Raw genomic sequence first — 27,016 nt, 5'->3', positions numbered from 1 at the left:
TTTCGTTCTTGCGCTGCTTATTGAATCGGCCCGAGCTTGCAAGAAATCTGAGAATTAAGACATTCTAATTTTACGAGCTTGCACAACACGGAGGAGCATTCTCTAGGAACTCCTCTATACATAGTGTTGTTTTCAGAATAAGTTACGAAAACGTCTCAGTCAATTGTCCTCAGTTGCTTGGGAGATCCGCACTATGCTGTCAGATTCCTTAGACCGTGACCTTCTTTCTTTGTCTTCCATATTGAGCCGCCAACACAACTAATTTGTTCAGGCTTTCCTTTTTCGTAAGCTTCGTGAAATGATGAGTGAATTTAACTCAACCATACACAAAAATTATTGTTGTGACTCGAGCTCTAGAATACAGTCTCTGATTACCCGTTAAGAATAATTGTATTGAAATTTAAACGCTGTTCTTCCGCGCCGCGTCCAAAACTTCGCAGAAGAAGGTGGGTTCAGAGCATTTCCACTGGACTCGGAGACGCCGGCGCTGCATATCCCGAGCGTACGTGTCGTTTCTAATTAGACGCCAAATTGCTTGCTGAAGTGCGCCGAGCTGCGATTTCAGAACAGCATCCATCATTCTTTACATTTTGCTAGCTATTCCAGAACTTTTATTTACCACTACACCTAAGAAAGACACTCCACGTCTTATTCTATTCTCGTGACTGTTACATCCAATCCATCCAGGATTTATTTCGTTCACATACGGACAATAAGTCCGCCGTGAATACACCGATCTTCCACAAGCTTTTCTATCCGTTGACACAGGCTTCTGGTTCTTCTCAAATACAAAAAAAACTATCTTTCGACCGCTCCAAATGATGTAGTATAAAAAATCGTCACCATGTGTTGTATCAGAATGATCTCAATAATTTTGACTCTTTGCTCTGAACAACATTTTTGACACACTCCGTTATTTCCGTACGGATCTTTGTATGCCTCCACTCGTTGGAAAAAATTGGATTGGTTTTGTTGATTGCTGCGACTTGCACTCGCATTCACTATGCATTCAAAATTGCTTTCCTCGAAACCTCAATTTCCTCCTGGTTTCGTTTGCAGGAAATGTAGAATGTTCTCAACAAGATGGCAAGGACTGTTGACATTGAACACGTCTCGGTTAGCTTTCAACTCGCTTAGATTTTCTACTTATAACATTTCCAACTTTCTTCTGAGCGTGTAACGTTGGAAACGAGTTTTCAACGTTGACTCTTTGCTCTGAACAACATTTTTGACACACTCCGTTATTTCCGTACGGATCTTTGTATGCCTGCACTCGTTGGAAAAAATTGGATTGGTTTTGTTGATTGCTGCGACTTGCACTCGCATTCACTATGCATTCAAAATTGCTTTCCTCGAAACCTCAATTTCGTTTTCAACGAGTTTTCAACGTTACACGTTAACGTTGGAAACGTCCTTTCATCGCTAAGTAAATTTTCACTAAAAACAATCCACGCACCCTTTTCATTTGTCCATTCGCAGATGCACACAAAAAGGTTGGGGTTGGTTCTACATTCCTTTTGGCTATCCTTTCCTTTATACTATGTGATCGCTTGAATTCGTATTCCCAATCAGATTTTCATTTCAGAAACCGCGTCGGCCCGGCATTTGTCGCGTCCTGCGACGATCTGGGTACTGGAAATGTCTCTCATGTTCGCTGTTGCTAGTTGGATGTGGTTGTTATGCTGCATGGTGTCACTTCAAGCATATGGCTTATTCGGGACTCCAACCCCTTATGATGTAAGGGGCCACGTGCTTTTGTGGTACAACTCACTCACTCATAGAATCGTGAACAGTACAGCATTGTTTACGCATTAATTATCTGGCTGGACCACTTGTAGGGGAGTTCCTGGTCATGTTAGCAACTTTTCAGACTTTTTTCTCCAAATCGTATTTATTTCATTTTTTCATAGAACCGTGAAGTCTCACTTGTGCAAGCGCTACTCTCCCACTTCTTCATAGCTTTTTTCCACGGGATATTTTTAGTGCATAGATTAATATGATTTGGTGAAGATTGCACAACTATTCGGTTATCCAATAATTCTATACTTTCTTCATTTTAAAAAACAAAATAATAGTAAACGTCAAGGTAAATTCACCTTTTTGGATCTAGAGTATTCCTTTCTTCATTTTCTGTAATGCTCTTACATCTATTTGGCTGGCAGTCAATACACCCCTTCCGAAATCCTCCTCAGACTTCAATTTATACAAACTAAAAACTGCCTTATTTATGGGATCCTATCAATACAATCGACTAATCTTACAATTTACAAGGAAACATCCATATTAATTTCATAGCACATTTAGATTTTTCGAACTTGAAGTTTCTGCTGTTATTTGGCTGAGTTATCGAAGCTGAGAGAAGAAAGTTTTTATATGAATATTATAATGTTGAATTAGGTTAGTTTGCGGTGCAGCAAACATCAGGGGAAAACTCGCGTTGAAAACAAGTATGTGATACACACCGCTGAAGATTCATAACCTTCGTACCATTAATATTTTCTATACTGCACCTTCTAGTCAAGCCATCATTCGTTTGCCTTCATTACAAACTTATCACACTGGCACTACTACCCATCTTATTCTAAATATATAATTTCCTAACGTTCAAATCCAGCACTCTTCCAAATTTTCGACGTTGTTCTTTCTATAAAAGTACGGATATAAAATCGCATCTGAAACATTGAGCACCGCCCCCATACAAACTCAGCAATCAGAACGTGCAGGAGCACTGGAGGCTACTCCTTATACTTTTTAGGATTGACGAAACGAATCCGCTTCAAATGAACTGGCAACAGAAATTCCTGCCACTGAATTAATATTTCACACCCATAGATGAATCTGCTTTATAAAGATCCATTTCGTCAATCCTGAAGGTGCCAAGGATCGTCTCGTCCCAGAAACTGGTTCTCATCTTGCTATTTTCTGTTCGTTAGAGATTTTCTTCGCGAATCTTTTCCTGCACATAGAACATGTGGTTTCATAGTATTCAAGAAAATTGTGTCTTGTCACAATCTCTAGTTAGGATTCTCTCACCACAAAACAAAAAAAAAACATCAAAATTCGTCAGAATTTTGAGTCTATCTATTCAGTATTTTTTAGGGATGAACTAAATAATACCGTTGAAATCCGAGCCATTTCTTCGCACAACTCTTTTTTGTCCTCGATTTTTTCTTTATAATTTGCAGCTAATTTGGTCATCCACTGAGGTTCTGTTCTAGTTTGTCTGTGCAAATTGAGTTCTCTGGCCAATATCATATTCCTCCGATCTTCCTCTCGTACAATGTAGCCTGCTCTCTCGCAGCGCGGTCCCCAAGGGGCAGCTGATTCGCTGTTTGTCAGGGACCTCCCCTCATTGCTGCCTCACAAGCTTGTTCGATGGGCTCAAAACAACTTTTATGCATTTGTAGTAGCATGATTCCCTGCTATGCGAGCAAACAATCGTTCTTTGGAGCAGTCGTGGACTAGCTGGCAAGTGATAGAAGCAAATCCTTCCGCGACGATGTGGAGTTCTTTTTCTTTTCGCGACGTTTCTTTTCTCTAGAGAGCCCCTAATCCATTCATCTAAGCGCGCAATTGATGGGTGGCTTAGTTAACATGGCTCTTCTCTCGCACGATTCGACGTTTTCTGCGTCCAACCAGTGAAATCCTGCTCTGAGCATCGAGAATCGTTTTTCATGCGATTCATCCATTCCAAAAAGTCCGTGTATTCTTCGAAATGATATCACCACAGAACAAACACAACGAGAACTATCCCGACATTTCCTTTTTGCATCAGAATGGTATTGTTTTATATAAATAGCGAAATGGTAAGGTTCATGCAAGAAAGGGAATTACAACCGCAGGCGCACACTGGATCCTAACCCCTGGATATCACAAGATATCATGGTGATGCCATTCTTACTTTGTTGAAAGCGATGAAAAATTACATTCCTCGTTTTTTGAGATGTTTCTTCCTTGTTTTTTGACGACATCTCAGGCAAAGCCAGGGAAGACCAACCTGACCGTGTAGAAAAATGAGTCGGCACAAATCCCAATGAAATCTAGTTTTGTCGGATTTTCATCACAGTTTCTAAACATATGGGATTCCGCTCGATTTCCAGAGTTATGATTCGTTTTTGTCCGTTGTTTTTGCGTGACGCTGTGAGCAATGATACAAAACAACGCCGTTCAAACTCATTGAAGAGATAAAATGAGGCATAAATCACCCCATTAAAGGTGATAGCTTAGAAAACGTTCCCGGAGTGCCAAACACAAACACACAACACATTTCCAACACAACAACAAAACAACAACACATTTCCACAACCATACGAAAGTTCCTCCACGAACACCTTTTCTGAACCAGGGACAGCCTAAGCGGGACAGCAAATGGTTGTAAGGTTTACTCGAGGGAAATAGATAGAGGGAATATGGACGTGTTTCATTCTATGGTCAAAACATCGTTTCCTTAACAACCTTAGGCTAGTAGTTCACTAAAGATGACTACATTTCTGTGATCTTCCATGCATCTCGTTGACCAAAACAATATGGATAATTAATACAAAAATAGTACAGAAACAAAAAACAAAATACGATGTTGACATTAACACATATCCAGAGATCGCAACCATCAAAAGCATCGGCTTCAGTCTACGCAACAACTCCTTACGTCTCTACGAACAACTACTTGAGAAAGCGTTTTTCATTGACTTCACCGCTCTAAAGAGTGTACGAGTCGTTTCTTCGGATGCTTCATACCGTGGGCCTCTTTTTACTACTATCTTTGACCATCTAAACGTAATGAAAAATTATGTCGTCTCATAAACCGAGACCTCTTGATCCTCGATCTGTAAGACGTGTTTTGTCCCTTTTCTTGAAGACGACGTCCCAGATTCCTCACACTAGTGGAAAGAACCCAGCATTGAGAACCTTCCCGAACTCTGCCTTGAAATTACAATCCATCGTGAGTAGCATCGTTTTACTTCTTGAACTGCAATCTCATTGAATCTTTAAACAGCTCTTGTTGCCCTTCCGTTTGGATGGTGAAATTGTGGAAAAAAAAGCTCTAGGAAGTCGAATGTGAATTTTAAGAGCATATTTTATGCTCCTAAAATCCAGATTCGACTTCCTAGAGCAAGAAGTCATACTGTTCTCCAAGAAATCTAATTTTCGAACTTAGATGGAACCTTTAATTGCCTGACGTTTCGGCTTCTTCGCCGTCTTCGGAGGCCTAAATAGAGGATGACTGGAACAATGCTACGTTTATCCCGTCAATTTTCGATAATCGTTCAGGGTAGTGAAAACAGAAACCCATCTACATTGAAAATGGTCTTACGTTTTGCTCCACCGGATGTGGCGCGGCTGGTTGCACGCACTTGTCACTCAGTATACCAGCGAATGAGTACTACTACGTGTAGATCACCAGCGACGATATAGATGATTTGATCTACACACAGAATATCAGGCGGTTATAGGTCACAGAGCGGTACAAGTGGCAAGAACTCATTCGTTCTCGACAAGCATTCATTCCTTCTATTCATTGAAGGGTTTCTTTTAAGTATAAAACAAACGCCTCCAACGTCTTTCTTGCCGATATTTCTGTTTCGTGAGCCAGTATAACGCATTTCACATCGTAATCGTTTCCGTTGTGGGCCTCATGTCTGTGCCTCCCTGGTGGTGTTATCAAACTTTTTCGTCGTTTTCCAGCCATGTGTTCATTAATCCTCACTCCAAGATTCCTACCGGTCTCCCCAACGTAAGTTGCATTGCATATCAACCACTCAATCTCATATATTACCCCCATTTTTGCGCAGTCGCCTGTTTTTCTGTAAGAACAAATAACACATCTTTCACAGATGCAGTATATATCATATAGTCTGTTTGTAAGAAGCTGGCTTTTGATGTTTGCATTTGGGATATTTACCAAGATCACGTCATTTTGTAATTGTGCTTGGATAATGCTGCGCTGAACAGCGGCACTGACACTGTCAGAGATAAAAGAAAGACAAAGAGAAATTTTGTTTCTGCGCGGAACATTGCTATTTACAGTGCGGGGTTCTTCGGTAATGCGGACGTACTGTATGGCCATTAGCACATGCAATTTTCGAGGCTAGTCTTCGTGATTCGTGTTGTTCTTGGTTGCCAGTGCATACTTCACTAGCGGTTTTGAACATATTACGAATCACTGCGCGTTTTACTGCAGTCGGATGCGCAGATTTGGCGTGCAATATGATGTTCTTGCAACTTTCTTTGCGATACCACTTTACTCTAATAATGCCGTTTGAAGAACTTATTTGTGTGCTGAGGTACGGAAGCCATCCTTCTTTATATATATGCTGTAGTGTGCCTATATATATATATATATATATATATATATATATATATATATATATATATATATATATATATATATATATATATATATATATATATATATATATCTATATATGGGCACACTATAGCAAAACACAGACAGGATATGCCGAGGTTTCAAGACAAAAGAACATTCGAACTTTTCGAACTTATTTCTATGAAACATTTAGATGCAATGTAAGGACTGCTGCGTCAATGACAGCGGTCTCTTCCGATATAACTCTTTTGTTAATGCACCACATGCATCCGCACTTCACAGCTGGGGGTACTTGAAGCAGTTACCCTCACGGTTAAGTGAAAACCGAGAAAAACGTTCTAAAAAATCGAAACACACCTCTCTTGATGTATTCATAACCACTTAAGGACTCTTTTTAGCCAATATCCATTCACACATGGGGAAACCCGGAGTAAGACCCTCTTGATTTTAAAGAAGGACTTGGAGAGATTTGCCTGACAAGTTCCGTCACAAAGCACCTGTTCTCAGCGCTTTCGTCGCGCGGAACTCGCAAGGCACACCAAGGCATCCGATTGCATGGTCTCCACTATCCTTCATAGAGTTGTAATGCTATCTCACATCCACTGAGAACAAACCACGGCTGATCTGCAGAGCTTTCGTTCAAAGACCGAATCTCTCCTCTATCTTAGCCAGAAGCAGTTCCGACTTCATCATCGTTCGGAGTACGTTTCCTGCAAAAACCTAGCTACCATTAAAGTAAAGTAAAGTCAGTGACGTATCAATCCACTTGGGATGCGCCAACGCGTTTTACTGGAATTCGTAATCGTTGAGGTTTTGGAAAGCGTGTTGGCCTATACAATGACTTGTGGGAGCCAGCCGATGTGTCAAAGTCAGTGTTTTTATCCTCTCTGACAAGTCTGGTACCAATTTATCGACCCCGGAGGGATGAAAGGCTTGGTTTGCACTAGGGCGGTTTCGAACCCTCGACCGTGTGGCTAGAACGGACCTCTAACCGACTGCGCGGCACACGCCCTTACCTAGCTATTATTTGAATTGTTAAAATGTTTTCCAGTGTTCAAGTATTAGCCAGTATTCGCAACGACATTTGATGCTCATTAGAAAGAACCCATGGGTTGTGTCATAAAACAGAAACAAGAAGGAACAGAGCACTCTAGAATTTCGCCTAAGCTTTATGCAGCAAGGTTGCTCCTCTATAGCACGAGTCTAACACGAGGCGGGTCAATCTCCAGCTGCAGAAGGTGAGAAATCTTCACATGAGATCCTTTTTCGAAATCTAGAACCCTATAATAGAACAACGGTTACCAAAGTTTAGGTGACTAATTTAACCCAGGCAGGACGAGTCTATCGGGGCCTGGGCGAAGGGGAGGGGAGAGGTGAAGGGCGCATAATTTTGCTATCTTTGAACGGCTAATCCCGATTAGGTGAGGATAGGTGAGGTGATGGATCAACTATAATGACGAGCTTGAAAAGAGCATATCAAGGCAGAGTTCCAGCTAGCTAGTGTCATAAGAGAACAGCAAGAAGTGAAAAAAACTAGAATTGTAAGCTAAGTAAACTCTTTTTACGAGATGACCTGGTAACTGAGCGAATAACATTGTAAGGCACGCAAGTAGAACTTTACCTCCTTTACCCTCTCGGATGCTTGCAGTAATTTTGTGCTCCTTAACTCCTGCAGCCGTGTAATTGATTCGAACAAGAGTTTACTAAAAGGAAGAAGTGAGATTAGGTCATGTACTGAATCGCCATTGCATCGTTTTTGTTCGTTTGAGGATAGGACATCCATGGCAAGGGATGGACAGGAAGTGTGGTGGATCTTGAAAGTCATATGTCTCCCAGCGTTACTGACATGCTGATGAGTCACGACTAAAACTTTGGATTTACTTAGAAAATGTGACTTTTCATAGAATAGAGTGTAAATCCAGGATTTTCGTCCAGTCGTTCAGTTTTTATAGAACGAAATTTGGCTCTCCAGTGCAGCAGGTATTCCAGCCATCGGGATTTGAGGCAAAAGAAATGTTAATGGATACAGGAAGCTTAAAACTTTGGGCGTCACTAACATTTACTCCATCAAAACATGGGAGAACGCCATTGTATCTTTGCGGCGATGTCCAGATGATTTCAATAGGAGGAGATGATCTTTTCAGAGTAAGAAAGCTTTTGGAGGAAATTGGCCTTGTTATATAATTGTTGGGAACTGAAAAAGAGGTAAAAAAAAAGCCGGCACGTAGATGCTAAACGAATTTGAAGCATTATGAGGAAATTCTGCAGTATCCTCTGAAAGTTTGCCTTGTTCCCCATTATCCTTTGAAACTGTGTTGGTACCTGCGAGAGCTTCACAGTAGAATAGTAAAACAGCAAGGAATAGCAAGGAAAATAAGGAATCAATGGAATTTACTGCAAATAGGTCACTTAAGCGACCCTGGTACATCCTTCGCTGTCTTGGTACCATTTACTTTGGCGCCGCCAAAACGCACCTATAGAATGGAGAGACACCTGCGTGGTGCCAGCCAAGGTCTTCATAGTTCATAGACTCTGGCAGCTTAAAGGCATCACCCTACCAATCTGAAGTGGTGCGGATTTCAGGTGGAGTATTCGTATACGGGATAGGTTATGGAGAGGGGTTTAATCCCGTCCGTTTCTTTCTTTGCCGTAAAAAACGGCTCGGAAGATCCGGCGCATGCACAAGGCTGGCGCGCTCCAACCGAACTCCTTGTAGAAAATAGTGCGCCGGAACGCTCGAAGCCGTATCTTCCGGGGCGTTTTCTACGGCAATTAGGAAGGAATGGACGGAATCACCCCTCTCAATAATCTACGATCCGTAGATTCCGTATACGAATACTCCACCAGAAATCCGTACCACTCCAGATTCGTGGAGTGATGCCTTTAAATGTCTCTATGCTGCCGTGTCGCCAAATTTCACTGTGTACCGGCAATGACGACAGCGGATCATATTGCTTCAACCAAAAGTTTCGATTTAAGTAGGAGCAGACAATCAAAATTATACTTCAAATACTTAGAATATTTTTATCCGGCCTAGCGTATGCAAACAAATGTTCACAGTGCTATATAATAAGAATAGAATTTATGTTTTCTTCCTGTGCCAACGAGGATTTTGGTGAAAATTTATTATTGGCCTGATCTTTCGACAACCCTCGTCTTTATCGGAGACCTAAAGATGGTCCAAGGATTTTGATGCATCTTTCATCAAACTCCTCCACTCTCTTTGCCAAGCATCACGTTGTTCTAAGTGCATCACGCAAGAACTCCAAACACAAAAACAGACTGGCCAGTCCAACCGAACTAGAGGGGTGGGGACCACCGCTTTCTTACATATTTACACCAAAGGCCAATGCGATCTACGCACTGTGCAGTATCCCTAAGTATTGATGTCTGGATAGGGTTAGGGGTATGAATGTGAGAGAATTTTATAGCACAAAGAGTTTCACGAATGGCATAAAGTCACTAGCAATTGATGAGCACTCATTTTTGTTATTCATGGAAGAACTCCTGTAGCCTTGAGGTAGACGAATTTGCAATAATACTATTTACCTGAAGATTCGGTTTCCGTTATTTTTGTTCCGATATCAAAAGATGCGAAAAAAAAAACGAATGTGTTGATTATTGCCGGGACACAAAATATAGATTGCTATAGTTGTGTTAACAGAGATATTACGCAGATATTCAGTGCATTGATCCTTTGCAGAGATGTGTTCCATTAATTTCGCAGCCATAGCGCTGAAATGCTCCCTAGAGCTTGAGTTTCTTTCTGAATTGAAGACTAAGAGTCCAGCTTAATCGTTAACTTCTTGAGTGGGTCGGGTGTAGCGCAGTCGATAAGAGAACGAACTGTGACTGCACAATCAATTTTTCGAAGTCGCCGTAGTGCTAACCAAGTCTCTCATCCTTCCGGGGTTGATAAATTGGTGACAGCTTCGTCCGAGAGGATAAAGGACTTTCTGAGGACACTGACTTGGCCCATCAGCTGGCCCCCGCAAGTCATTCTATGGGGCAACACCTCTCCATAAAACCACAACGAATTGCAGCCAAAAGAGCCGTTTCATCCCGGATTCATACGCCAGAGACTTTAGACCTTCCTTCAGTATTACGCTATGCTGACGGCTGACGAATTCATTTCAAAAATGTCGACCTATTTGTTGTGGAGTGTATTCATATGTCAATCAGCGCCCTCATCTGGAAAGACATTGAAGTGGGAAGTGACGTACTATTAACTTCTCCAGTTAAATTTTCTATACTTAACTTCAAAAACGTTAAAACGTAAATTGCTTCAATGCGAACCTAAGGATTTTTGACTTCTCCTAGTTGATTCTGCTCTTCTTACTGATTATTTTTTTAATACAAGTTTATACTCTATTCATATATATATATGTTCTATATATATATATATATATATATATATATATATATATATATATATATATATATATATATATATATATAGAACATATATATATATGAATATTCTATATATTCTATATATTCTATATATATATATATATATATATATATATATATATATATACAACAACATATAGAAATACACAAGCGGGTCAGGCGGATTGATGAAGTCAATTACAGGTTCGCTCTATTGCAGATACCATCATGGACCATGTGCCCAAGGCTACAACTTTGTGCCGATCGTTTTCGGTCTAATGCTATACATCGTGTATGTGATGGAATGCTGGCACAGCAGATCGAAGTTCAGCTCGATGAAAAAGGTACTCTTTTTAATACCCCTGCTGGAATACCTTGTGGGGTCAAAGGCGGCGCAAAACGAAACTGAGGTGGTTCGGAAGCCTCGCAGAAAAGGCAGTTTGGGTTGTAGATTACGGAAGCTCCACCGTAATCCTCCTAAAAAAACGCCGTGGGGACCGGTTTGGTTCCTACGAGGTTAGTAGCCTCGTACACACTTCGCTCCACTCAGCAGCCTATTCATTGGTTTAATTTGAAAAGTCTGGTGAGGAGACCTCATTGCGTTTTTGAATTTGAAAAAAAAAAAACTGAGGATTTTTCCATGCCATTTTTTTAGGGCCACAAGGAGGAAGTCAGCGGGCTCGTTTCCGTCATCTATAACTTAAACTCTTCGTTTTCTTTGGGGTTTCCGTACCACGTCAGCTTCGTTATATGCTGCCTTTAAGTATCGGTCGAAATTGGCGGATAACCACTGTCTTACACTTTGAGCATCATAGCTCCATCAAAGAAAATTAATTCATCATTTAACTTGCCATAACACTGGTCTTCCCATTCTTTTTCTGTTTTAAATACATATTAATCAAGCGAAAAACTGTCTGCAATGGAGATGCGTAGCATGACTGCTAAGAAAAAGAACTCAGAGGAATTCTTCGAACCCCACGAAACTTTGATTAAACAAAAATGATGCGCAAAAAGTAGTTGCTGTCTGCGTAAATAACAAAGAAATAGACTACTCTGCACCAGGGGCTAGAAGTCACTCCAGAGTCTACACGTATCACCACTGTCTGTGAAAAAAGGCCAATTTGCCGCGGCGTTTCTTCGCAGTTGTGGATACTAGTGGATTTGGGTGCTGCTAATTTCTCAGATCCTTGGATTTGTGGGAGGAGTTGCCCCTTTTCACCGCAGCAGTTGTGAACAACATGCCGACTCCACCCTGTGATGCCTAGATCAGAACCTCGACGGTTTTCCCGACCGCTGCTAACAAGCCTTAACGCCAAATAAGCTTCGGCATCTCAACCATTTACAAATAGTATCTGATCGTCGATTATTGAAAAAGGATAAGTGTGTGCCTCTGAGTGAAGAACACGATTTCTCCACTTTCTAAACAGACCTCATAGCTCACCGAATTTGTAGATTTTGTAGTTTGTGGTAAAAAGTGTTGAGGAATTGCTAAACTGCCGTTCTGCCTCGCGCTCTCTCGCAGAAGCGAAAGGAATCAAAAATGTGTCGGTTAGAAAGAAAACTAAGTGTATCTATTCATCGTTCATTCTTTCCATTCAGAAGACCACGAGAACTACTACGACAACAAGACGCGTTCATCCTTTGCATTGAAGGAGAATCCTGTTTGCACGAAGCAACGCATGCTCACTTTCGGGAATTTTCCTGGTGCATAGCAGTGCTTCGAGATTCGTTATTGATCGTATCAGCACTGAACTATGTATTGGGTCAGATAAATGATCCAGTATTTTTTATTTCGTTCACTTCTCGAAATTATGGACAACAAAATTTCTCAGGGTCTAAAACATACTCTCCCCATTTTCGCAATCCTCTTCCATCTTTCTGACGGACTTTCAATGCCCGCCTCCCAAAATTCGCGTTCAGGCCTTCATTTTCGCAAATGAAAAAAAACGCTATTTGTGCTAGGCTCCTACGACTTCGACGCGATCCATCTCAGTGTATGAGTGAAGAAGAAAGGTAGAAAGCAAGAGAGGGAGCCATTGAGTAAGAAACGTAATCTAGGAATATAATATCTTTCTTATCTTCGATAGCTGCAAACAAGAAAAATCTGCGTCTAGATTTGTTTCACGCCAATCATTTCTTTCATCGGATACGTCCTGATGGTGTCCGTTGCAGATTCGTGTTGAAGATGCCTTGCAGTACCTAAAATCACTCCGCAATGCTCTTCCAATAGTGTGGTGGAAAAGTGTTTGCTACCATTATGTGCGAAAAACGCGGCAGGTAACAAGGTGAATCCAGTTCTCGCTTTCTGTCCACGCCAATCCTGATCACCGAATCGTTCAGGTATCGCAACGGTGATGCTGTGCCGGCCACACAAGTGTACTACGAGCGAGTCGACTCGCACTCGGCCGGGAACGTGTTCATTTATGATGTTTGCGGCGTCAAGGTAAATAGTTACGATCACTTCAACGCTCCTCTGCGTTGGGAAACTTCCATACCGCTCCGGTGCAATGGAGATGTTGATAAAAAAAGCAGAAAGCAAATTCTGGCCGGTGAACCAAAGAGAACATTCTTCCCCAAGTGGAACATTCTTTGTAAGGGCACGTGCAGATGGGTCAAAACTACCTGAATCTCGGCACAGTTGCCATGAAGCAGCGATTCCGATCGAGGCGAGACCTTGCTGACTCCGCTTAACGGCATTACCCCACGAATCTGGAGTGGTACGGAATTCCGGTGGAGTATTCGTATACGGGGTCGTAGATTATGGGGAGGAGGGTGACTCCGTCCATTTCTTCCTAATTGCCGTAGAAAACGGCCCGGAAGATACGGCTTTGGGCGTTCTGGCGCACTATTTTCTACAGAGTTCGATCGAAGCGCGCCAGCCTTGTGCATGCGCCGCATCTTCCGGGCCGTTTTTACGGCAATTAGGAAGAAATGGACGGAACCACACCCCTCTCCATAATTTACTATCCCGTACAAGAATACTCCACCTGAAATCCGTACCACCTCAGATTCGTGGTGTGCTGCCCTTAAAGGCATCACCCCACGAATCTGAAGTGGTGCAGATTTCAGGTGGAGTATTCGTATACGGGATGGGAGACCACGGAGAGAGAGGTGATTCCGCCCATTTCTTCCTAATTGCCGTAAAAAACGGCCCGGAAGATGCGGCGCCGCACAAGATTGGCGCGCTCCAATCGAACCTCTTGTACAAAATGGTGCGCCAAAACGAATAAAGCCGTATCTTCCGGGCCGTTTTTTACGGCAATTAGGAAGAAATGGACAGAATCACCCCCCTCTCCGTAGTCTCCCATCCTGTATACGAATACTCCACCTGAAACCTGCACCACCTCAGATTCGTGGAGTAATGCCTTTAAACTACAGAGATGGCGCAGCTAGCGAGGGTCCCCTTCGATCGTAACCGCAGGCTGCAGAGCGCCGGTTACGCAGATGTACCAAACTTCAGGTCGTTTTGAGCCGACCAATATGAAATGTTGGCAGAGGTACTTTCGTTCTGCAGCTCCTTTTCCCAATTAGTGTTTTTAATTGAAGGACATCGGAGAATAAACATAGGGCCGGCTAAAATTCTATAAAGAAAACTAGCTAATGGGGAGTTCTTTTGACTTTATTCCAAAACCCGTTCGAAAAAATCAAGGAAAAGCAGGGAAATATCTTCGAAAGATCCAATTAATCAGAGCACAAAAAAAACGGGGGCGATTTCATTTTGATGACCAGCTAAGCTTATTTCAGAACTTTCCAGTCCCCTAATGTAAGGAAGCGGCTTGCACGTAATAAGATTTCTTCAAAAACCATTATTAAATGACTTTTGAGAAATTGTTGTAATTGAGAGCCAACAACTAAAGAAATCTGCACCACATTTCGTGCTGTTCGGTAAGTAGATTGGGCCCATACACCAGACTCGAGTTGACAGATACCTATTGTGTTGTAAAAATGGAGGTCAGAATAGGACCTGCTAAAAAATCGACAGCCATTTATGGAGGAATGGGCGCATAAACTGTGCCAAACTAAGTTTCATGTCCGCCAGTCATACCATTCCGTCTCTCTCCATGTATTGGCTTATGAGTTCAAGAGAGCTACGAGTAAGCCTAGTGATTCCAATCTCGAATGTTCAATCCTTGTAGAGATGCGCCCACCACTTTCAATCCAGAATCGCTTGAGATTTACGGGCACGCATCCACCCTTGCGATGACTAGCGGGGCAAGCCGATGTGTCAAGTGACTGTTTTTATCCTCCCAGACAACTTTGGGGACATTAATAACTTCGGAGGGATGAAAGCAGAAGCAGAACCTCTCGCCGACTGCACTGCACTCGCACTAAGAGACATGAAGGTAGATTCGGCCAAGTGCAATTAAAAGTGGTGCTATGAAAAGGACCACAGTTTCTTCCCATGGGAATGTGTCTACATAGCACTTGTTCATAGAAAAATATTGCTCAATTAAACGGCAGCTGCAAAGGAAAAAGCAGCGAGTCCCAACGCAGTAATTAGGGATATCTAGTTAATAAATATAATGATAGATACCTTGCTACTATAGTTACTATATTACTGAGTTTAAATTAACACTGAACATTTGTGGAAAGACAATATTTAGTCATGAAGTGCCTCCATGCAGGCAAAATCTGCAAATTAAGCTCTCTCGGACTTAAATCCAATCCTTCCTTCGTAGCTGCATCGTAGATCTACAGTATTTCTTCAGGATATCTCAAGAAGCGTTCTGGATCTGGAGCGATTTCCACTTACGAGAATACGGGTAACTCGAGGGTTCGTTTTCGCGTGCATGCAGGCTGCGCGTGAATTCGAACAGCAGCGAACAAGATTTTTCAACGAGAACGAGGCCAGGGACGACTACATGGAGGTGAGCTGCAAAGGATCCTTGCTACTTACGAGGACCAGTCTTCTTTTCACACCTTCCAGTTTGTCACATGTCGGTAAAGATTTCCACCAGCATTACTCGTTGCTTGCGTGGAAGTAAAAGCACATAAAATTGAGGAAGTTGGTAATCTGATGCAGTTTTTGAAATCCAACGAAATATGTCCAGTAGTCCATGGTTGACGAGCTTCTACTCTTTTCCATAGTGTTTTTCCTAATTTCTAATAAACGAAAATTCCTTTCCGAAATGCGACGGAAATTAAGTTATCTCTGACACGAGATGTATGATGTGACGAAATTTCTGTAGTTTTTAAATAAACGACATAGTTCTACAGAAATCTTCGGAGAAACATACATACAACGTCTACCGAAAAGCAGAAGGTAGAAATAGTAGCGCTACAAATTTTCCCAGTCTTAAGACATTCGTCGCACATTCAAATCACTGTAGCTGAGCTCGGCGCGTTCCGATTAGATCCAGGTGAATTTGGATGAGTTTCGCAAAAACAGCAAATATCCAGGAATAGCATTGATCTGCTTGTTTGCATCCTTTCTTAAAGAAGCCTAATGATGTGCTGTAAAACCACTACTCAGTTATTTGTATTTGTGACCAGCGATAGAGGAAGACTGTATACAAGCCGCGTGCTTTTTTTTCTTCTCCAAAATTCCATTTAACAACAGAGGAACCTTTGAAACTTTTGCTTTTCCTCACAGGCATGAGAAGGAAGCGAAAAGAAATCGGCTACATTTCTCTTCATAATCTTATTTCTTTCGGATAAGGCTGAAGGAATTAGTCGTCAAAGAAAAGAGAATAATTCTTATGACTCACTTTTTCTTGTGAATAGTTCCTTTTGGAGAGATCAGGAAAGTGTGCTCTATTCTCCGTTACCGCTTACGGCTTGAAACCTAAAATCTGCTACGTTGGTTTTGTAGCCTCGTGTGAAGCGTCATTCAGATTAAATCGTTCAGTGAATGAGCGGGTCGAGTATTCGCACCCGTAGCAATTAGTTTTCAGCCTCTACCAACCGTGGTTCTATGTCGATCACTTGATGGCAGGTGAAAGTGGGTGGGGACTGAAAAAATAAACGAACATGACGGCAGCACCAACAATTTTGATTCGTCGATGATTCAAAAACAAAAAAAACAACTAACAGCACAATCAAAAATTTGGCACTCAATATACTAAGAACTTTGAATAAAATATTTCTTTTCATCAATGTCACAATTCCATTTATTTATCAGCAAGTATTTATTGCTTTTTCAGAAACTTTCTCCAAGAACTAATCTTAATTAGTTCGCAGTCGAACGCCGAACGGCTTCAGCTCGGTAACAAATAACAAACTAAGTACTGGTCCTCACTTTCAACACGTTTCAAGGTCGGCTGCCACACTATCGAAAATGACCGCTATTCAATTATGATTTCAATGGGGAGCGAATGACGCTGTCGCGCTGAAAATTGAAAGCACATTGAACTGACGATGAAAACTTCCAGATTTTGGATTTGCAGGTCCGAGAGGGAATGGACTTATCTGATGTTTCTTTGCTCGAAGACATGCTCGTCTTTGGCAGCTCACCGCCTTGGTTCCTTCGAGCTTCCGCTTTCTGGTGAGATTCAAGGCGTTGTTGTCATAGAAAAGATGGCAATTCCTACGATTCAATAGCTCTGAATGCATCTATTTGGATCCCTTTACCGTTATGTTCGTCCTGTGGTTTTTTTGTGAACAACCCGGTTTTAGGCTGTTTTCCGTGCTGCTTCTTTCGTGGCCTTTGCGGATTTACGCGGAGTGCCGAACAGCTATGCTGAACTACCAGGTTACAAAGCTGTTCGGCACATGCTACTTGAGGTACTCTCCGATTCTGAATTTTCGTTTTGTTCCTCGTTCTATCTCTTTTCTTTTTCATTTCGCCAGCCTTCTAATTGCAACACGAAAATGGACTGTGAAAGTTACAGTAATCCCCTGAAGACTTCTCTCCACAGCTTCTTCATGGAAGATTTCGCGCGATTATTCACGAAGCGAAGCGTTCATCATTCACGCTGTGTGTTCCCGTTCGAAAGAGACATTGCACTTGCCTCGACAAGCGGTTGTTTTTGTTGAGAAGCATGAGACTGGATAGTGATTTCCCATCCATCATTTGACGCTGTTCGCTCCACTGAGACAGCCACCTTCTCGATAGGATCGGAGGTCGTTTCCTGCTTAGCCTGAGGCACTCCTTCATAAAGGGAGCAAAGCTTTAAAACATAATGTCTGTGTGATTTTCTAGTTGGTAGCGTCTGGTATTTTCGTTTGTGGTGGAGAATTGATGGCTTTGAAAAAATGCTCTGGAAAAGAGCTGCTTACGCGAATGTAACCAAAACTTCCGGGACAGAAATATCTCGCGTACACAATGCCTAGCTGAAGTTGCAATATTTCACTGAAGACTTTGTCGTCATCGTTCTCCCGCAAGTTGTGATCGCATCGATCATCTCAATGAAAGTGCATGACGACGCACTTGAATCCTATGTTCGGAACGTTATTCACACAGACGGTAGTTCCGGTCTTCCTGCCATCTTCTCGCCTGCGATCTTGGACGAATTTTTGAAAAACAGAGTATTTACCCTCAATTTTTGGAGAGTGTTTGTGCGTACAAAAATTTTAACGCTATAGCGTATAGGCGTGGTGAAGAGTAGAGAACTACAGTAACAAGTAACAATAGGTTGTTAAGAAGCAAGTGTATGGCTTTAGTGAGACGAAATCGATTAGGTCCAATACTTTCGTACTGTCAGTACCTTCAACACACACATGAACTATGAGATAAGAAAGAGCTAGTTTTTGAGTTGAGTTAGAACGTTTGAAGTTGCACGCAGTCTCATTTACAGGAAAATGAGTCCGGAATCCATTGAGAGTTGCTTCAGAATCGTTGAAAAGTAACGATACGGACAGCTGAAGTAACCTTCTACAAAATTATAGTAGTACAGTGTAGTAAAGCAGTTGAAAGGGCCAGACTACCATTGGTCCCCGCCGCTGACGCATCCTTACGTGAGGGGAAGTTCGACAAGTGCGAGCTGTCGACAAATTATTCGCAACCTGAATTTCGAGCAAAAGAGCATCAGTAATCTTCCAATAGATAGACGAGGATCACAGATGTCAATAGTGAATATATTGGTGAATTTCAATCGTTATAAAAAAGTTCGAAGAAATTAAAAGTTTCGACGCAAGACTTTCGAACACCCTAACAACAATTCCGTCTAACCTTGAGCTGCGGGCTGGCACAGTCCCGACCTCAAAGCTTACTTCAAGCAACTATGTGGTAGGGCTGCCTACCACATACCACATAAACCACAAAATGTGACGTGAAAAGTTGGTGTTTACGAGCAAAGTCTGAATGTTTAAACTTCAAACAAAAATTTGAAAAAACCACGGTACTTTTCGAAACGTTACGTCTTGAAAGCTGGGCAAAGTTATCTCCGCATATCAGGAGGTAGCGACGTCTCAATCGATTTGGCATTTTTTGAAGTGATTTTTGAGGAATTCCTATGAATATCCTAGACTATCAAAAAGTTTTAGATCGAATAACTATCCTAGACTTACAAATTTGTAATTAAAGGCAACTATTCCTTTTATTTTCCTGATCCTGTTTATTACAGCCCCTCCTCAGTGAACTATACGGGTCCTCTTACTCGTACATCTACGATGGAAACAGTAGAATTGGAAGCCGCACTAGGAAGGGAACAATACTTTGTGGTGCCGTCATACTCGGAAGCAATGCTGATGCCCGACGCCGCGGTGGTAAGTCGAGGGTAATTCCAAGTCTATATATAACTGTGTTCGCGGAACGGATATGTTACAGACGCTCGTCAATCCTTCGGAAGCGCGTGTGTACTCGCGCCCTCTTCCTGTTAACAACGAACAAATCGTAATTCGCAATTACGGGGCAGTAGACGACGACTTGGGTCACCTCCCCACCATACGCCCTCCTCGTCCACTGGCCGGTAGCAGAAGCATGAATTTCTTGCAGGCGATGCGAAGGTGCGTGACAACTTCTGTCTCGATAGTTACTGGCACTCATTACTAATCTTTCTGTTCAGAGATTCTATTCCTCGGGTATCGCGAGCGATTCCTCCTCGTTCGTCCCGTAATGTGCCACCAAGATCACTTTCGATCAGTGGCCTCTGCGGATGGTCCAACGGCTATCACGCAATTGGAAACAGCACTGCAAGTGATCGCACTCCACTTCTCGATCAACCCGATGAGCCACCTCCAAGTTATGAGGTGAGCTGCACATAAATGAAGGTAGATTTGTAGATTGTGAACTGAAGACAACCATCCTTTCTATGTTCTTCTTTTCTGGTCTTATAGTTGTGTTTCAAGCTTCTGGGGTAGGGCCATACTCGCACGAGTGAGAAGAGACGAGCATTCATGCTGCAGTGCAGCACCACATTTTTTGCAGTGACCGCTGCTCCAAATCCTAGTCGTGCAATAGTGGTTTTCCCTTTTCTTTTTCTTGGCTGCGCTTGAAGCGATGCGGTGGAGCGTAGCGGTTAGGATCAAGGAAGCACTCCTGCTGGCACCATTTTTCGCCGCAGTTCGCAATAAATTCTCTATCCTAACCGCTACACTGCGAAGGTGATGGTCCATCTTCGAAGTGTGGCTATTACGATCGCGGAGGGACCATCGCGAACTGCAGCGAGAAATGCTAGTGAGGGTCATTCCTCGATTCTAACTGCTAGGCTCCAACGCGCCGCTTCGGGCGACTGCACCGTGCTTTATGTGGTTTTGACCCTACTATCTGTGGCACAGCAGTTCTCAACAGTTCTTAACATGGCGTCTTTGGAAAAGTCTATCCTGATTCTCTCTGCAGGTGGCTCTGCGAATGTGTGCTCCCCTCTACAATCGGTTGCGTCGGTCAATCTCGTCTCGGCTCAACTCGATCTCTCAGTCGAGCTCCAAGGAACTGAAGTCGTTGACAGGTTACAATAACGGCAGCGGCAGTAGCCGCCAGAACAGCAAGGACCATGGCTGCGATCCCGACATGTGACGCCTGACGCCACTTCACCGTGAACTCAGCTAAGATTCTCACCATCCGATTCACTTCTCCTTCGGACCATTTCGCTTGCTCAAAGCTGATTCTCCTCAAGCTCCATCATTAGTGTTCTTATTATTGGTGCCACATTTTTGTTCTTGCGTACAACGTTGAAATGTTGAAGCACCTAGCAGATTTGTTTTATACTTCCGCAGGTGCCTTTTTATGTTTCTGTCTATAATGCATAGATGTTGTCCTTACGAATAAACTGATGTATAACAACCTTCATTCTTGAGTCAGTCTCAGATTGTTCTCCTCGCCACGCCGCTCTTAAAGATAGCGTGTTACGAAATTGTTGGAATAAATAAAACTAAGCGTGTAATGTATTCCCGCAGGTAACCCAGAAAAAGGCGTGTGAAATAGATTTGTGTGACTCCGTCTCGCCAGACTCGACCTACTACTGGATACCACGGGGGCAGCTCCGCTATTGTCCAAGGTCAGAAGTGCAGCTAATATAAGCAACATAGGCTGCCGCGACGCACGACCCCCGACACTGTGCGGATTGCGCGCACTCCACCAATCGTAATAAGTTGCATCGATGTGGAGAAAGGACAGCATGGGGTCACACGCCTCCCTCTGGACTACTAGGCGGAGTCGAGGCTCAGAGTCGCCAACCGCGCCCCTCTCCCTATGCACTAATTCGTGGAGAAATCCCAACATTGTCAAGTTTAATAGAAAAACCCTCTAAGAAGTGCTCTTTCTGAAAATACTTTTCCTCAATAGCAAATTCAAGAATGAGTATAAACATACCCAGAGGTGGTAAAAAGCAGCTGAAACGGAACGATTGCGTCATTTTCAACTGATTATTCTTCTAAAATATAAACAAACGAAAGCAGATGAATAGATATGGCTACAGGTTTCGCCTGGATTGTTTACGGTAACTTAGTAAAGGCCCCTTCAGTTTTATGTTCATCGCCCGAGTTCTTTCCTTTTTTGTTCGAAGCTTAGGTTTAGGTTAGTGAAGAGTGTTGTATAAGCTGTCGTTTCATTGAGGTTGAAAATAAAGATAAAGTATAAAGCGACTGGATAAAGTATAAAGTACGAGCGCGTAACTGGGCTATAAATTGACTTGCGGGGGTAGCCGATGTGTGAAGACGGTGTTTTTATCCACCCAGACAACTCTGGTACCAATTTATGGCAACGGAGGGATGAAGGGATTGGTTGGTTCTGGGGTGGAGTCAAACCTCTGATCGATGGCGCAGCGAAACCTCTCATAAGCTGGGCTACACCCGCCCATGAGGCCAAAAAAATAATTTCACAGAGGTTAAAAATAGAAAATGCAAAATCTCCTGGAGATTGAAAAAGGAACGCGCTTCTCTTCGATTGCTCGGGTCAACTCGCTACTCACATTTTCAGGAGACTGCCTGTCAAGTACTAGAAGAATCGTGACCAAATATGTAGCGCCTACTTATTTTACAACATGCGATAAATATCTAACTGTTTAACATGGACATCCACCATTGTTCACGCTTTAATTCGGTCAGTGTGGAAATAGTTCAACCCACGCCAAACCATGCTACGAGATGAAGCGCTAACTCATCAGACCCGGCGCGGATTGCCACGTGCAGTCGAAGAGCTTGTGTACTTCGAACTTAGGTGATTAAACATCCATTAGGATGTTCTACTGTTTCCTCTAAATGCACTTTCAACATTTGAAACATTTGAACGGGAGCAAGATGTTCTCCCACTGTAAGGTATTTAACTGGACGGAAATTAGCTCCTAGAAATAATCGACATTCTCGATCAAGAATATCCCTGGCCCAAAGGCGACAGCCTCCAGCGGCGATGGATTTTATCAGGACTTTGCATTTTCACTGCAAATCTACTAATTAAAGTTCCGGAGTGGTTAAACTGGGACTAAACGTTGGTACGGGGATATTCGAGGACGCTGGCTGTGGATATCGATGCCTTGACCACAAAACCCTTAGGTGATTGTCGATGGTATCGACATTTCTCCACGTTTGCCGCAGAAGCGCTGTGAACTTCTAAACTGAAGTTTTTACAACTTTTTGTGGTTCTTTCATCACAATTTTCCATCCGTCAGAAGACGTTCAAACATATCGAATGTTCGAAGATAATCTGAGACGTTTTCTGTGATTTTCTTCTTATGTTTTCAAAACACATCGAGTATTTGTCTCGTCCTGTTGTTGTTGTTGTTGTTGTTGTTGTTGCTGGCTGTTGTTAAAGACACGAAATTACGTGATAGGACGAGGGCAATTCTGCCGCAGAAGAGCGTCTCCAATCCAAGTAATACAACTCAAATAATCAGCAAAAGCTGCCCGTTCCCACAGTCGCCGACGCGTTGCCGAATGCCTGTGTTCCGTCAGACGTAATAAGTTGCATCGTTGTGAGGCGGCACAGAAAGACAAAGAGCACAGATGCCCTTTAACACGCTTTCTTCTGGATTATTAAGGGAATTGAGCGTGATCACGCTCACGCAGGTATACTGTACCCCGTACCCAATTGGTCGTTGAGAAATCCCAACAGCGTAAATTTCGTGAGGCACTGCCTTTAAATTCTGGCATTTTGAACACCAAGCTACTACAGCTATACATCAAGACCATTGCTAGCCATTTCTACTAACGTATCGCTTCGGCATCATCGCCTTCATCAAAATTCGAAAAACAAACCAAGTCATTCGTCCTTTCGAAAGCTTTGTCAGCTTGTAGAAAATCGAAAAGTTTTGTTGTTTCAAGGAGAGTATATCGCCTGATAAATACCCTATCTGCTGGGACTGGAAGACCACCTAGCGTCACAAAAGCAATCTACTTTCTTCTTTCTTTTTTTTTTGAAGGGAGAGGATAGTTTACTTATGGGCATGATGCTCGTGGTCATGACAAGGCAGAATAGATTTTCATTAACGTCCCTCACTGCTTAAGGAACATTTCTTGTTTAGTGCTTAAGCTTTGTTCAAGAAAGAAATACAGGGTGCCAATAAGTTCTCATCATTATTGTTAATTAGTCAAAAAATGTTGGAAAACGTCTGAAAAATCTGCTTTTTCATCCACATTGGTAGATATTGTTTTGAGAAATGTTTAAGGTACGTATGCGTATTGTATAACGCAAATAATCGTTGTCTACAAAATATGTAGACTTTTCAATTGACATTTCGTCCACACTTACTTTATAAACTGCTTTGTACAGTTTGTTTACCAGCAAATTAAATAATTAAATAGTCCTCGTCATTCTTGGCTACATTCCCTTATTTCTACTTCTCTTTTATTTTTTTTCAAGAAGGGTAACCATTCGCCAGTAAGTACAGTGGATCCTCCCTAGGCTCCTCACTTACAGACACCTCTTCCGGACTTCCTTTCCTTCCAGATTCCACCACTATGTGCCCGAAGTTCTAATCCTTGAGAAAATACTCGGGAGGATCTTAAAATGGAGTTCCCTAGTTAATTTGCGTCCAAAGTGCACACTTTCCTGTTTGCAGGTCATTAGCAGACTTGTCTACTCGATTAAAGGCAACGTATCACGAAAGTGACGTGAACGGAAACGCCAGGAAGAACGTAGAGTTCAGGCAGCGATCACGGAAGCAAGCGTGACCCGCTCAACTCCCCTAGTCGTCCTGAAACCGCTGGAACCGCTTTATTATCTAGGAGGGAGTTAGAATCTCGTCGCTCCTGTATACTCGGCTTCCTTCACCGGTGTATTCACTATGGGGAATTGGACGGGGGTCACACTCGTCTCCGTAATCCACATCCCGAACTCTTTGTGTTCCCTGAAGTTTCCATACCATGTCTTTTTCTTGATACGCTGCCTCTAGGCTTTGTGTGCTACTAAGCGGCAGTTGTTCGAAACAAAATTCAAAGCGCGAATATCGAACCGAAGAGGATAGGGAATTTGAGATGATGAGAGCCTGGCATCTTTACCACCATGGAATTGTGGCATGTAGTGCCAGCCACTGTATGGGAACACTGTTGGAAATTTTATGCAGGTGTTATCGTAGTCAGTTACTGTTTCGTACTGTTCAATATCGTTTGTTTACTTCAAGTGCTTGCGGCTGGCGCTAATCGATCAACTACTTGTTGACGCTTTTTTTTTCAAATATTTTCGCCCCCATATGGTTCTTATTATAACTGTTCCTTTTTTACCCCAAACCGTTCACGTAGGATTCAAATGAATCTTTTTATTATGAGAGATAACTGCATATAGCTTTCCGGCTAATCCTGGCCATTCGTACTGCACATATTCTTTCTCCAACAATTGTTGGTACTTTTATTATAAAGATGCTATTTGACTAGTAAATTTACATTTATAATTGATCACTTTTTGCTGGTGTTAGCACTGAGTGGTGAAGGAGTTAAAAGAAAACAGGAATAAAAGAAATTAGAGTATGTAGGTTATTTCGAAAAGACTTATTTTTGGGTACACAGAACTCGACCTGTATCCTTAGATTGTTAGCAGAACTCGGAGACTTGCAAGCAACGGACCGTAACACCATATTTTGCCAATGAGCATATGTAGAAAGTCTCTTTTTTGAAATTTTTTGGAATTTAGGGAGTTTTCAAAAACGTACTGAAGAATTCCTAATCTGCTGGTTCTGAAAAATTACTTTACAAGTTAACGTACCTGACAATGTCTTATTTATAAAATTTAACCTTCAGCCAAATTTCAAATTACATTGCAGATTCCCTCTAATCGAGGAATGAATTCGTGTGATACAAAAAGATTGCTTCAAACTTTATTTTGCGACAAGCTATGAAAAAGGAAAAACAGAAAATTAAAATTAATCAAAAAGATCGACAAGTAGTATATTATCACTATCAGTCGTCTTGAACCTTTATCTAAAATTGTCTACTTGCTTCCAACAAAACAAGCACAAAACAAGGGAGGGTAAGCCATTGTTTTGAACGTGTTCTCTCAAGCGTCGTTCTGTGCACTACTGCTTGCTCTTCCTTTCTGGAATTGTTGGAAGAGTTGCGCGCGCTTTCTCACTGCGATACCCAAGTACTGCGCACGCCACCTTTCCCCCTACCCCCCCCCCCCACAATATGGGATTCCAACCTTGAAAGTAACAGGAAAGTAAAAGGAACACACAGTAGTTCAGGGTTGTGATATCCCGTTAATAAAATGTGAAATTTCGGCAACTCATCCACTGACGGGCTCATAAATGCAGATTTGTTCAATGCTCAAGCGCATCTACGAATTTTAGACACGTTAGAGGGTAAACATATTGAATAGGTGGGAATCGAACGAATCTGTTTAAATAGCCCATTTCAGAACTTGTGTCATACCTCTCTGCATTAAAAAAGGGGCTAAAGCCGGACTTCAGACTCTCTGTGGTGTTTGCTTCGCTTGCCTTCACTGATCAGCGAAAATTTGTATTAGTGTTATTAGTTCTATGAAATTGGACTTCTTTATCTCCAACAATCTTTTTTCCTTTTTATATTATAACTAAAAGCGAAAGATTTCATAGTCTTCTATCTAAACGCGTCAGTTCTACGTTTGGAGAACATTCGAACTTCAGCTTCAAACACTCCTTTCCAATACATTATAGACAAAATTTAAAAGTATCAAGTGTGGGTTTTCTTCCTGTTTTCTATAAACAGTTATCAGAGAATGATGATTTGGCATAAAATGAAGTGAAAGACAGTATCATATTGATAAAGATAACGTTCCACGTCAGATCACATAAACATCTTGCTACTATTTAAGCAGCCGTTTGCATGCGTGTTTCCACTTTCTGAGAACGGCATGCTACAAACTTGGAGCGAACGAAGAAGGAAATAGGCGCGCGGAGGAATCATAAAGGTGAAAAGCAAAGCGCGCAGTGGCCACGGCTATAAAACGGCTGCAACCATTTATCTTTTACGTCATGCACACTGAGTTATTGCGCACCAATGACCGGGTCCACCGACGCCGGTGGATCCGTCGCACCCCATATTATGGATATCTGGCGCCGGCGCACCAATCCGACGCCGGTGGACCCGTCGCACCCTCTTCTATAGGTATCTGGCGCCGGTGGACCCGTCTCACCCCATTTTATAGCTATCTATCGCTGGGGCACCAATCCGACGCCGGTGGACCCGTCCCACCCCCTTCTACAGGTATCTGGCGCCGGTGGACCCGTCGCACCCACTTCCATAGGTATCTGGCGCTGGTGGACCCGTCGCACCCCCTTCTACAGGTATCTGGCGCCGGCGCGCTAGTGCGACGCCGTTGGACCGGTCGCACTCCTTTCTACAGGTCGACGGGTCCCGCGGTGCCGGCGCGCCAATCCGACACCGCGGGACCCGTCGCAACCCATTTTATAGCTATCTGACCCCAGCGTACCAATCCGACGCCGGGTGGACCCGTCGCACCCCCATTTTCGAATTTCGTGACACACAGACAAACACACACACACACACACA

At 42.6% G+C, this 27,016-nt stretch overlaps 1 protein-coding gene across 2 annotated transcripts; it reads left to right on the top strand.

Annotated features, from left to right (window-relative positions):
• Positions 1 to 1,083: 1,083 nt before the first annotated feature.
• On the top strand, positions 1,084 to 20,615 carry RB195_018263 (uncharacterized protein; the record flags this gene model as incomplete). Of its 2 annotated transcripts, XM_064185614.1 has the most annotated exons (12): positions 1,084 to 1,116; positions 1,586 to 1,737; positions 10,941 to 11,064; positions 12,893 to 13,005; positions 13,061 to 13,163; positions 15,430 to 15,588; positions 17,107 to 17,204; positions 17,336 to 17,443; positions 19,225 to 19,366; positions 19,428 to 19,606; positions 19,666 to 19,849; positions 20,439 to 20,615. In XM_064185614.1, 12 exons carry the CDS (start codon positions 1,084 to 1,086, stop codon positions 20,613 to 20,615), a joined length of 1,572 nt encoding a protein of 523 aa, XP_064041495.1. The 2 variants fall into 2 exon arrangements, with proteins under 2 accessions (XP_064041495.1, XP_064041496.1); XM_064185615.1 differs by lacking the exons at positions 1,084 to 1,116; positions 1,586 to 1,737 and adding an exon at positions 5,688 to 5,734.
• Positions 20,616 to 27,016: the final 6,401 nt, after the last annotated feature.

This window comes from Necator americanus, chromosome II (assembly GCF_031761385.1).
Source record: "Necator americanus strain Aroian chromosome II, whole genome shotgun sequence".
Lineage (NCBI taxonomy): Eukaryota > Metazoa > Nematoda > Chromadorea > Rhabditida > Ancylostomatidae > Necator > Necator americanus.
Note: the sequence above shows the minus strand (reverse complement) of the source record. Positions and strands in the feature narration are given on the sequence as shown.